At 40.5% G+C, this 14,009-nt stretch overlaps 2 protein-coding genes across 11 annotated transcripts in view; one reads left to right on the forward strand and one right to left on the reverse strand.

Annotated features, from left to right (window-relative positions):
* The window catches only part of trpm7 (transient receptor potential cation channel, subfamily M, member 7), a 107,160-nt gene extending 93,198 nt beyond the window's left edge, over positions 1-13,962 (reverse strand). For all 10 annotated transcript variants that reach the window (XR_011348808.1, XR_011348807.1, XM_069911340.1 and 7 more), the window contains exon 1: positions 13,763-13,962. Coding sequence is in view for 8 of the 10 variants with exons in the window: in XM_069911340.1 (XP_069767441.1) it covers positions 13,763-13,774 (12 nt within the window). In the remaining 2 variants the exon portion in view is untranslated. The remainder of the gene's footprint in view (positions 1-13,762) is intronic.
* Positions 1-14,009, forward strand: part of LOC138749666 (AP-3 complex subunit sigma-2) — a 356,312-nt gene that overhangs the window by 154,628 nt on the left and 187,675 nt on the right. The window lies entirely within an intron of this gene.

Genomic DNA, 14,009 nt, shown 5'->3' on the forward strand with positions numbered 1-14,009 from the left:
TTTTATCTTCTGTTCTTTTCATTTTTCTTTTAATTGCACTAAATTCTAATGATAACCATTCTTTTAATGATCTCATTTTTTCTTCAAAAAAAGCTTTATCTATATTCTGTCCATCTGTTTTACCTTCTATTTCTCTGTGAAGATCTTGGTCTTCTTCCTCTTCTTCTGTGTCTGTACTTGTGTTTGTGTCTTCTTCTTCTCTTCTTTGTATCTATGTCTCTTCTGATTTTCCTGATGAGTTGCTTTTATCACTATCAGGCCTCTTCTTGCTGGGCATCCTCTCCTTCTGAGTTGCTCATCTGTCGAGCCTCCTGCTGCTGCTCCTCTTTCCGTTACCCTTTCGACTTTCTTTCTTGCCTGGTACTTTCCTCCCTCTCCTGCCACCTTCCTCATCTTCCAGCTGAGAGCCCTGGTGTCAGGCGTCCCTCAGTTGGCCGCGCCGTGGTTGCCCACTCCTCGGCTGAGTCCCCCTTCCATCGGTGTTTTCTTTTACCTTAGATTGTTCACAGCTCATGCGCAACTCCTCGCACATGCGCAGTTGCGCACTTTTGTTTGGCTCAGAGAGCCATTTTTGCAGTCCACCGGTCCAGGGAAGGCGCGACTCCACAGGGCCGACACCAACCTCGGAGAACGGGTGTTCTTCACCACCATGGCTCCCTGTTCCTTCATGCAGGTAAGGCCTTTTCCTTTCTTTTCCAGAGACTTTTCTTCCATTGTTTTTACTTTTTCCTTCTTGGGTGCCATCTTCTTTCTCTTCTCTGGCACTTTATCTTTTATTTCTTATATTTTATATTTGTTGAACTTTGTCTTTTCTTGACTTTCTTTCTGGAGAGGGCTGGTTTACCTTACAGGCCACTACTCCATCACGCGACTGCCCCCAATTTGTACAATTGTTGATGCAACTTGTATTCTGCAGTCATGAGGGTACACAAGAATTTGTGTATTTATATTGTGATTTATATGATTTATCACAATCTGTCTTGATAACTGAGACCCTACTCAGACTAATTTAACATCTGCACATGGTCAAATCTTAGATATTTGTTTCTGCTTTTAAAAGAACATTTAGTTTCTTCCCTTAAATCTGGGTTCACAATTACCACAAGGAAGAAAATAAGTAAGGCAAGTTCCCCTCTTTACTATTTGTCATGAGGTGTTTCATGACATAAATTCTCTCTTGTATCTGCTGAAGCTTTCCATTCAGTATTCTTAAAGAAAACTACAGATATGGTCTGTAGATCCGTTACTCTTATAAACCATAAAGTGACAGAGATTACTTTTAAATCAAAAGTTCATAATTACCAAACTGTAATTCAATTTCAATCACTCCAGATGTTCCTCACATTTACATCAAAAGGAAAATGGGTCTGTGACTAGTGGCAGAATCAAACCATTTTCATGTGATATTTGGAATGTTTATACTTAACAATTATTAGTCAAAGTTGCTTTATTAATAGGTACTCAAATTAGATTATGCTCTGCTCCTCATTCATTCTGTGCCAATAAGTTCATTTTCTATTTCAGTGACTCTGGTGCATCTATCCTTTTCTTCAATTTAGTAATGGCAATAGTCCACGCTTGAATTTTCTTCCTAAAGTCCTTCAGAAAGTTTCCTCCAAACTGAGAAATTTAGCTCCTTTTATTCCTGGTTCATAATTCCCTTATGTGATCACACTTCTGAACACATCAGGACTTTTAATCTTATGTGGTGTTTTTTTGTCAGAGGCTCTCAGTAGATCATTCCCAGTCTCCAAGTAAACTTTAAAAAGTGTGGACCAAGAGGTTTCCTTTTTTCAAAACAAATACTGCTTCCAATAATAAAATTAAATTGCAGGAATAATTAGAAAAGTGGACAGCTTTAGCTAAATACTTTCATAACAGGAAGGTGTTAATTATACAGAAACAAAATAAAAACATCAAAGTGATCATTAACTTTCAGGCATTTCCAAAGTAACATGATTGTCTCCTGACATGGTTAAGAATATTCACCTGTTCAGAAATGTATTTATTCGCCCAAAGGATAGTGAATAGATTAGAGTGCGATGGTTAGCATTATTTCAAAATGTGTCAAGAATTATTCTGCTACTCAGAAAAGACACAGAAATACCAAACAAAGATTTTGTAATTTAAAACACTAAGCGTAAGAAATTCAAAGTAAAATGAAATGTTAAATATTTGGCTGAAGCTCCATTAAATAACTAAAGATTATATTACTCTGTCCATCACAAAGCTACTTGTATCTAATATTTCTGTCTCTGCCCATGATCGAGCAACACAGTCAGTCAGATCTTTATTACCATTAGTCACCATTGTTCCTCTGACCTGGCTCCATTTTGTTATGTTCAGCTCATTCTAAAACTCTGGCTCCCATTACAGTCAAATTTCATTCACCATCTATCTTCAATAGATGTAAAATGAGATTTCCCGGAACTCTCCAGTGAACTAGCAGTGTGAAAATGTTGGCCCAAGGAAATTACCCAGGTCACCTTCTTCCTGTGGACTGAAGCGGCAAATGGCCAAGCAGGGTGGCCAACATGATGTAAGCCCATGCGTACATGTGTCGTCATTTCAGCATTTAAGCTTGTCAATCTCAGTTTGCCTAACAGATCAGTTCATTCTGCTCTTTTACTCTTGCATTTAATTAACTGTCTGTGTGTGTCTGTGCATGTGCGCCCAACTTCCAGTAGGACTTCCTGTGACTGTATAATTACATCATCACTAGGGGGGAGGGGGGGCAGGACCCCACCCCCTCTAATTGCCAGTGAGGGCAAATTCCAAGGAATTTGGACCGTAGTGTCAAAGGCCTGGAAGGTCCTGCCTTCCCGGGAATTTCACCTGGGTCCAAGTAGGGTCACCGCTCGCCCACAATGGGTAAAGGCTTAATGACAGCCAGACTCCCATTGCTACAAACCTTGAACTTTTAATCCTTCAAACCTCTCATTTTGCTTCTCTTTAGGCTTCAGACACCAGCTCACGCATGTTGGACTTTCCTCATTTGATTCTTTAATAATACTGCTCTTTCAAGCCTTTAGTCACTCCTGCAAACACGTTTTAATCTCTGCCTTTTTTTACTGAAGTAGAATGCCCTACATTCTACTGTAACATCAAGTGGAGGATCTTGTACATAGCAGATGAAACTAGAGGGACAAAATAATCTCATCCTAAACTGCAAATTCTATGATTCAATGTTATAATCCCTCTTTGTCCCAAGTTTCCATCCTTTTCCAATTTTTTTTTTAAACAACTGTTAATTATCCACTTATTTATCAGTTGTATTAAACCCCAATGGCCTGACTTGAAGCAGGTCTTTACTGTTGACATCAGTCAAAATATTAAACACTGAATCCCCATGAAATCAAATTTCACTTTCTGCACCAACAAATAAAAAATGGCTTTAATTAGTAAAGATGTGAATAATAAACCAATAGAGCTGCAAAATATGCTCAGTGATATTAAGATCATTTCAAGATGTGGTAATAATCATTTCTTGAAGATCAAACATTTCAGAGTACTGTACCAATATCTTACTCATACCAGAGTATAAAGATTGCAAAAAACATGATTCAGTCACATTAAATATTTTGATCAGGCCATAACAGGTGTGCATGGCAATGATATACACAAATTATTCAGTGGGATTGAGAATAAGCAGCAAATATTGCAGACCAGGAGCAAAGACCTCCCCATCCATCTTGCCAGCCCCAACACTCTAAGACAAAATTCTCCTAGTTTTCTGACACCTGTCACCATTTCCTCCCTTGCCTGATACTGAATGCAACGCTGCTGAATGCAACGCTGTTGAATGCAACGCTACTGAAAGAAGTGTGGAAGAATAGAAGGATTCAAGGAATACATAGACCATTAAGTAGTCAAACAGATCATATGAATGGATACACATGCACAGTCGCAAAACACAAAATAACCCCTTTGGATCGCCATGTCTACACCAACCCAAGGCCTATTTAGCAACAATTCACCCATAGTGTTTAAGACTTGGGATTTAAGTGTTCTTAAAGTTGTGAGTCTCTGCCTCTATTAGTCCCTCAAGCAAATGTGCTCCATTTCATCTTCCTCAGGTCTCCTCCAAATCTTTTTCTCCTTTCCCTAAACCTTTGCTTTATAGTTTTAACTCTGTGGAAAGTTTCCTGCTATATTTCATAATTATGCCCTACAAATTTTGAATGCCTCCTTCAGATCTCCCTTCAACCTCCTCTCGAAAACAGAAAATAAACTACAGTCTACCTCATCTCTCTTCATTACTGAAATCCTCTATCATAGGCAATACCCTGGTTAATCTCTGCACTTTCTCCAGGCCTTCAGACAATGTGGCAAATGGAACTGTAAACAGTACTTCAGCTGTAGCCTAATCAACAATGTATAAATCTGTATTGTAGTGGCAGCTACAGTGCTCCTGGAGGGCCCTGACGACACCCAGGCGTCACGTGGTCCCCTAGTGCGGGCTTCTGAGCCCTATGCTGGGAGGAAGGGAAAACTCCCGACAGCGCCATTTTGGCCGGCTGCCCCGCCGCGTAGCTTACAAGCGGGGCTGGTTCGCCTGCCTAGTGGTGAGCTGCCACAGTACTACCATAACCTCCTAGCTCTTGCATTTTTATGCCCTCACTAATGAAGTTTAAGTATTCCATACACTGCCTTCATCACCTTATCTACCTATACTGCCACCTTCAGGTAGTCTTGGACTCTGTTCCTCAACACTCCTAAATTCCTATTATTCACTGTGCATGTCCATCTTCAGTCTTCCAAAAGTGCATCATCTTGCAATTAACAGAATGAATTTCTATTTGCCATTGCTCTGTCAATCTCAGCAACTGATCAATATCATCAAGTAGCCCATAACTATTCTCTTCACAATCAACAGCAATATTTGTGACATCAAACAAAATGGTGATTTCTGGTTGTATCCATTAATCAAGTCCATCTGGAAGAAGGGTTCCAGCCAAAACATTGACCTTTTTCTTCCATTGATGCTGATCAACCAGAGTTCCTCTGCAGCTTGTTTTCTGCATCTGTAGTCTGTCATGTCCCCAAACTGCTAGACAAAGTTAGAGGGTTGAGACACATGTGTAAATATTGTCAATGCTTTTGAGTGGAGACATTGCAATTGAAAAATAAAGTGCAGACCAAATAGATGCATACATCAGGATACTCTATCAGCTACAGTTTAGCATTCAACTCCATCATCCCCTCAAAACTAATCAGCAAACTCTGACCTGGGCCTCAATTTTATGCAATTGGATCCTAGATTTCCTCTCCTCCAGACCTCAATGTGGATTGGTAACAACATCTCCACAATCTCCATCAGCAATGGAGCGTCATAGGAATTGTACTTAGACCCCTGCTCTATTTGTTTTACATCTATGACTCTGTGCTCACTACAATATACAAGTTACTGACAATACCACTGTGGTGACCTGTATAAAAGGAAGCAATGAGTCAGCATACAGGAGGGAGATTGAACATTTGGCTGAATGGTGTACAACCACCTCTCACCCAATGTTACCAAGACCAATGAGCTGATTATAGATTCAAGGAAAGGAAAACCAGAGGTGTATGATCCAGTAAACATTGGGGAAATGAAAGGTGGAAAGGGTGAGCAATTTTAACTTCCTGGGGGTCACTATCTCAGAGCACCTATCCTGGATCCATCATATTAATGTCACCGAGAAGAAAGTATGTCAGCACCTCTACTTCCTAAGGAGTTTGAGGAGGTTCAGTATGCCATCAGTAGCCTTAGCAATCTTATACAGATGTAGTAGAAAGTGTGCTGACTGGCTGCATTATGCCTGGTATGGGGGCACAATATTTCTGAGCAGAAAACCCAGCAAAAGGTAGTGGCCACAGCCCAGAACATCAGTCAAAAGATTTCCTACTATTGAGGATGCAGAACAAGCAGGTTATGCTCTATTCTCGCTGCTGCCATCAGAAATGAGGTACAAGTGCCATGGAACTGGGTCAGGAATAGATGCTACCCCTCAACTATCAGATTCCTGAACATCAGGCTCATTCAGAGATTCATTCGAAGATCATACTTTGCTTATAATTTATTTATTATTGAACATTTATACATTAAAACCCCTCGTATCCAGCACCTATGGGGATTGGTAGATGCTGGATAAGTGTATTTTCCAGTTACTTGAGATTTACTCTTACAATGTCTAACTAATACACCTGCATTAATGAATAAAGGTCAAAAATACTAAACTGTACTTACACTGAATAAACTTCACTTGCATGAATATATAAACCAAAAAATATTTTACAGTCACATTGAAAGCATTCATATTCCTTGAAAACATTTAACCATCGCTACATCTGCTGGTTCCTCCCCCTCCACAGAGCCTCCCAAAAGATGAACAATAACATTATAGATAATTAACCCCCCCCCCCCACAAGTTTACACACAAAGCCTATGACAGGGGCAACTTACTAAGTAGGCATAAAGAGACACTAAGAGTCATGTCAACAGCAAGTGGGATCAACCAGCTCTTCATCCTGGGTAACGCCATTTTATTCAAACCCAACTTTATTCAAATTTTATTCAAATAGCTGCTACAAGCAAAACACAACCAAGACAATCCAATGGCTGAATATTTGCTCCCACCTTCATCAAAGGTTTATGTATTTCTTCCGAGAATGTTTACTTTCACAATTTTAAACTTGCATTTTTTTAAACCTATTATTTAATCAATTTTTAAAACTTATTTTCCTTAATGTTTTTTTTGCCAGTTGAGGCTGCCGCATACTTAAATTCCATATACTAGGTTTTTACTGTACTTCTGTATTTGCACTGTCTATTTACATTTATTTCTTTGAGTTCAGTTTACAGTTACTGATTAGAAATTCTCCCTGGCCTGCAAAAAAAAAAGAATCTTGATGTCATGTATGCATTCTGGCAATAAATTTGAACTTTGACAGTACCCAGGTAACAGGGCTGATGCAGGTACTGAGATGATGGACAAGATAAACAGTCACCTGATCTAGACAAAATGCATCCTCAGTTGTTGAGGAGAGCTGGGCTGCAGGCAGGCTTAAAATAATCTGATAATTCTTGGACACAAAAGGGGAAGGAAAGGTCTGAAAACATGGTAAACATCTTTGATCAAAAAAGTACAAGAATAAACAAAACAATTAAAAGTCAGTTTAACTTCAGCTGTGGCACTTGGAGAAGCAAGTTAATCTATCAGCCAGCATTAATTTGTCAAATGTAAATCTTGTTCAACTAATGTGATTGGATACTTTTGCTTAAAGAAGAGGTTTAAGAGAATGAAGGCAAAGTAATCTACACAAGACACATTTCAGGAAGACATCTTGACAAAATTGCAGAACCTGAAATAAGAAGTTTTAGCAACAACAACAGGAAATTAGATCAAGGACAGAAGGGAAAACATTTTCCAGAATCAAGGATTGGAGACTATATGTTCAACCAAGGTCAGTATTGGACCCAATGCTTTCTTTGATATGTAGTTGACGGTATCTCTTTGAAACAAGTTTGCAGAATAAATTTTTAAGTACAGTATTTGCACATCATACTAAATTTAAGCCCCTTTTACACTTGGATCCCGGTAAATCGGCCATTGAGTGTCCTGGGGATAGGAATGGCATTTTTGATGTTCACACTTGACCACTCTTAACTAACTAGGACACTGCACATGGAAAAGTGCTAGCAATAAATAGCAATAGAGGGACAATTTTTAAACAGTGTGAGAAAGTTGGTAGCGCTATCATGCACAATTTAAACAGCATGGGAAAGTTGGTGGCACTATCACACACAATATATAAATACCATGGGACAAAGCGATGGCGGACTGCCCTCTCAGAATGCCGTGCAGGAGAAAAAGTCTGTATGCATGGAGCATTCATGGAGGGGTTGTTCTGCTGTGTGGAATTCTGGGAAGTCCGCTTCCCCCCCCCCCCAAAGGTCTTTATAAATTGTAAGCTATAGAGCCACCAACTTTTCCACGTTGCTTAAAAATTGTCCGTTATTGCTATTTATTTCCTCTCTCTCTCCTGCTGCGTCTTTTTTATGGCAAAATTTATACCTTCATTTTAAACTTTTCATCCCTCAAGTTCTTGCACTCACACAAAAACTTGCATCATTTCTATCCCAGAATGCAATTGTCCATTCTACACTGATTGCAAAGCCAGCATTTACAGATTGTACTAGGGATCAAGGCAGAATTGACGTCACCTCACGCCAGCATTGAGATTGGCCGTTAATTCCTGGGACCACTTGCAAGTGTGAAAGGGGCTTTAGAGGCGAGGCATGTGTAACAATAGTGGCAAATTGCAAAGACACAAATAGGTTGTCAGAATATACAGGCAAGACAGACGAAATTTAATGGAAAAGTGATACATTCTAGCAAAAGTAACAAGCAGAGACCATATGGGCTAAATGGCACTATTCCAAAAGCCATTTAGGATGAGAAGAGCCTTGGCACATGTATGCACAAATCTTTGAAAATGGCAGGACTTGCCTACACCGAACAAAAATATCCCAGAATCCATGATTGGTCCATTTCCCTCAAAACATACAATATACTATCCATATAATTCCTCTAAATGTTTCTTAAATATTACAATCATACTTGCCGCAACTACTTTCTACAGCAACTTGCTCCACACATTCACCATCCTTTGCAGTAAAAAGTTACCCTCAGTTTCCTATTAAAACTCTCTCCCTCTCCTTAAACCCATGTCCTCTGGTTCTATATTTCCTACTCTAGTGTGTTCACCTGATCTATCCCTTTCATGGTTTTGAACACCTCATTGAAATCACCCCTCATCCTCTTACACTCCTAGTAACACTCCTAGCCTTCTCAACCTCCCTCTATAGCTGAGCCACTATCTTAAATCTTCTCTCCAGCTTGACATCTTTCATACAGCACAGTGACCAAAACTGAACAATACTCCAACCTCAACAACATTACAACAGCAACATGGCCTTCCAACATCTAAACTCAAAACTTTGAATGAAGGTCAATGTGACACAATTTTAAAGATGCCATGTACCTGGTATTCCTATATCCTCTGCTCCATAACATTCTCCTAATCCACACCATCCATAATGAAGGTCCTACACATGTTCAACTTTCCAAAATGCAACATCTCACATTTCTCAGTTTCAAATTCCATCAACCATTCCTCTGACCACCTACCCAACTGATCAAGAGCCTGCTGCAATTTTTGGCCACCACCTTCATTATTTACAATGCTGGAAACTTGCTAATCAATCATGCAAGTTTTCAGAATCAGAATGTATGAATCATTATATGGATGTAACACAGCAATGGGCCCAGCACCAAATCCTGAGGCTCACAACTAGCCAAAGGCTTTCAGTCTGAAAAGCACCCTCAAAAGAAGCCAATATTTTATCCATTCAACTATCTCTCAGAGGTTTGTTTTTTAAATTTTCTGTACTATCCATGGCATTCAACCATCCTTGTAAACAGAATTTTACAACCTCGTTCCTTCTCTTACTTGCTCCAACCTCTATCCAAAGTTTCTTTGAACCTCCATTGCTTCCAGCTTTTCAACATTCAGAAAGTACTCTTGCTCTAAGCACCTTGTGTCAAATAGTAGATTACTACATATTTGCTACAATATCCAACTGCCAGAGCTCTAATTAACAACTTGGTAATGTAATGCTTTTATTACTCTACACTTAATACCACCTATCTACATGCTGTCAACAAACATGGTTAATTAGGTTTTCTATCCCATCATCCAACTCATTTGTAAATACTTCAAATAGCTACAACTCTACTTACAGGATGCCAGTAGTCACTTCCTGCTATTTTCAGTACCTATCATTAGCTCCATTGGCTGCTGAAGCTTAATCATCAAAGACTGAAAATTACAATAAAGACATCATGCAAGCAGCCTGACAACATCCCAAAGGACTGTATGAATGGCATCATGGAAAATTACTTGAAGAGCTTGAGGTAAATGAACAGTGGCATTTGAAATGATATTGCTGAAGATGATCTGGCCACAACCAGATAGGCAAGAGCAGAACTAAACAGACTGTCTGAATGAGACAGGCAATGAAGGGCAACACATCAAAGTTATTGTGGGAGTCAAAGAGGCTAGGCAGAAATAAAGTATTGCTATTATCTCAAGGTTTCCCAAGCTTGACTGACAAAGTCCTTAGCACTGACAAAGCAAAATCCCAACTGAAGGTCCAAGTATGAAATTTCAGATAAGTTATGATTCAGAAATTCAAAATGAAATCACTCAATAGGATTTAAAATCTTGACACGGGGATGTACCTCAGTAAATCAACCAGAATATTTTTGAAGCAGGGTGGCAGCCTTCAGAGGGGGATAGTTCCAGAGGAGAAAGGAATTGAGAAGAGGAGACATTAATTCAGTGAGAAATGCAGATTTCATAAGATTTGTGTGTTTGCCATGGAATATACTCATTTCCAGCAAAATAGTAAAATTCTGATAATCCAGTATCTGATTATTTGGAAACACGTGAAAAGAACATCCAGTACCATGTACCAGCTACATTTCAATCAGTTTCAATGTCAATAGAAAGCTGAGTTAATGGGCAAGAAAAGGGCAAACATAACATAGAAAAATGTGAAGTTATTCATTTTGGTGCATGAAAATGTTTTCATATGGAGGCTGAGTAAGTTTTTGTCTAGAGACCTTTAATGTCCTTACAGACAAATCAGTGAATGTCTGCATGCACATTACAAATGATTAGAAAGGAAGATTTCTATAATTGTGTGGCTTGGCTAAGACCACATCCAAAAATATTATGCAATATTCAAAGGGAATGAAGCAAAGATTCATTTGAACTGTTGCCAAGAATGGCAGGTTTGCAGCAGGAAAAGATTAAGTAAACCAGGTCAATATCTCCAGAGTTTGTAAATAAATGAACTAACTAATAATTCTTAGTGGGAGGATGTTTCACAACTATGAAGTGAAGAAACAGGGTACCCAGACTCAGAATAAGGGCAAGTCAGTTTGGATTAAATGAGATATTTCTTCAGAGGATGATACATCTTTGAAATTACCTATGTGGAGATTAGACAATGAAGTTCACTCAAAACCAGGAACAGATTTTTGATATAGAGGAATAATGCAAGATGCTGCTGCAGAGGTTGGTTCACTATGATCTTGATGGCAGAGCACACACAAAAGGAACAAATAGCTTATATTCTACTCCCTTTTATGTTCAAATACGTGATAAAAGAATTGGCAGATTGGGTTTAAAATAGGGAAAATATGCAATTACTTTGGTGGGAAAAACAGAAGAGCAAGATTATTTAGATACTGCCAAAGTATTAATTGTCAATGCTCCAGAGAGCTCTACAAGTACCAGAAACAAAGTTACCATTCTTATAATCCAAGTAATTTAGTAGTCAAATCAGCACTGACCTTTATTGAAAGGGAAATGGAGTACAAAAGAAAAAAGTTTCTACAATTGTAGCGGGTTTAGTGAGAAAAAGCTGTTCTGTAGTTTATTTAAACAATGTAACAGATTAGTCATGAGATGTCAATGAGAAAATAACATCAAACAGTATATTGAACGTTTTTTTAAGAATAAAAGATTCAAGAGTAGATATAATGACGCTGGAGAAATTATAATTGGAGATAAGGAGACAGCAGAGGAACAAAATTAGTATTTTGCATCAGTCTATGCTGTGTAAGACATTAACAGTATAATTGACTTTCAAAGGTGTCAGGTAAGAGAGGTGAGTGGAGTTATGATCACCAGATAAAAAGGGGGGGGGGGAGCTAAAAGGTTTATGTGCAGATAACTCTCAAAGACCAGATGGAATGTACCCTCAGGTTCTTTAAGCAGCTATAGAGATTATCTTCCAATAATCAGTATATTCTGGCATAGTTCCAGAGGACTGGAAAATTGCAAGGGAATTCCACAATTAAAAAAGGGAGGGAGGCAGCAGAAAGGAAATTATAGACCTGTGCGCTTGGTTGGAGAAGTTGTTGGGAGTTTATTGTCAAGGATGAGGTTACAGAATACTTGGGGGTGCACATCAAGATGGGCCAAAGTCAGCATGGTTTCCTTTTGGGAAAATCTTGCCTAACCAACCTACTGTAATTTTGAGGAAATCAACAAGCAGGCCAGATAAAACGACATGCAATGGATGTTAAATATTTGGATTTTCAAAAAGCCTTTGTCAAGGTGCCACAAAAGCTCACAGTGTTACAGAAAGGAAGGAGCATTGGCTGTTCAGCAGAAAACTGAGAGTGGGTATAAAGGGATCCTACTCTGATTAGTTACTAGTGGTGTTCTGCAGGGGTCAGAGTTGTAGAAATGATCAAAGAATTGGCAGATAAGGCTTAAAAGAGGGAAAATATGTAATAATTACTTTGGTGGGAAAAACAGAAGGTTGGTCAGGCAAGAAATGATTTGGTTTGAGAAATAAATGCTTTGGCGGCCAAGTTTGCAGATGATACAAAGATAGATGGAGCCGCAGGTAATGAGGAGGAAACGGTGAGGCTGCAGAGTCTCAGATAAGGAGAATGGGCAAAAAAAAGAGGCCAAATCGTTGGGTGGTTGTAGAGATTGATAGGTATTTGAATAGTCAGCGTAACAAAGGTTGGGGGGGGGAGAGCAGGGAAGTGAGTCTGAGTGGGAGAATGGCTCAGCTCATGATGGAATAGTGAAGCGACACGACAGGCCAAATGGCCTGCTTCTGTTGCTATATAATGGAGTATGGTCTAATTTTAAAAAATTTAGACATACAGCGGCACAGTAACAGGTCATTTTGGCCTATGAGTCCATGCCGCACAATTTACACCCCATTAACCAAAACGCCCAGTACATTTTGAACAGTGGGAGAAAACCCACTCAGACAGAGGAGGACGTACAAACTCCTTACAGACAGCGCAAGACTCGAAACCCAGTCCCGATCACTGGTGCTGTAAAGGCATTGCACTAACCGCTATGCTAACCGTGCCGCCCTGAGCATAATAGTCTAATGTGCTCCGAGAATGAGACAGGAGCATTTTCTGTCCAGGAAGGACACTTCAGAAGAGTCACTCATTAAGGACACAAGTGTTCATGATACAAATTAAATTTGGAAAAACAAAACCAAAGGGAGAAATATTTAAATGATAAATAATTTAAACAGATGATTCTGAGAAGAGTTTTTGAAGGGGGGGGGGGAGATTCAATTAGGATATTGCCTTTAGTGGAGGAAATCAAAGGAGGCACTGCCTCAGGAGGGAGGACAATCACTTCACGTTGATTAAATGGAATTTAACTTATTTTTCTACAAAGCAACGAGACATGGTATTCCTTTTTAAAGAGCTTCAGTGTCATTTATAAATGGAGGCTCTGGTTATTAAATAGGAGGATTTACAGTTTTATTTGTCCAGAATCTCGACTTCAACAGGCTCTCTCGAGATGCAGGCCTTCGGCTATCGGCCCTGTCCACGACCACCGCTCTGAATGACAGCCACCAGCGAGCCGGTCGCCATGGTTACCAGCAGACGAGGCGCTACTGAGTCACCACGGTAGGCCCAGGGCAGGCGCCAGGCCGAGAACCACAGATCCTGGAGGCCCTCAGCATCATCAGTGGGAGAAACTTTCCGGCCTGAACCCCTTCCTCGAGCTCAGGGCTGAAGGAGCAGCAGTGACATCAGTTCATTCCGCTCCGACGCAGCCGATCCTGCCGCCGGGCGGCCCTCTCACCCGAGCCCCAGCCAGGCCTCACCACGCGGCCACGTCGGGAAGCCCCAGCCCCTGACGCCTTCTCCCCACTCACCATTCTCTTCATGGGCGAGGCTGCGGCAGTGGCTCCACGTGGCCCTGAGCCATCGACGTGGAGTGCGGGCAGGCGGCGCGGGGGAGCCCCGGGTGGTGCAGGATGCCAGGCCGGCCAGAGCCGCCGCTTTCATAATGGTGCCACACCGACTGACGATCGAGCCCCGCGGCCGCCAACAGCCGTCATGTGACGGTCGCGTGGAGAGGGGCGGAACCAGACCGGGGGTGGGGAGGGGAGGAGGGCGCGC

This window comes from Narcine bancroftii, chromosome 14 (assembly GCF_036971445.1).
Source record: "Narcine bancroftii isolate sNarBan1 chromosome 14, sNarBan1.hap1, whole genome shotgun sequence".
Taxonomy (NCBI): domain Eukaryota; kingdom Metazoa; phylum Chordata; class Chondrichthyes; order Torpediniformes; family Narcinidae; genus Narcine; species Narcine bancroftii.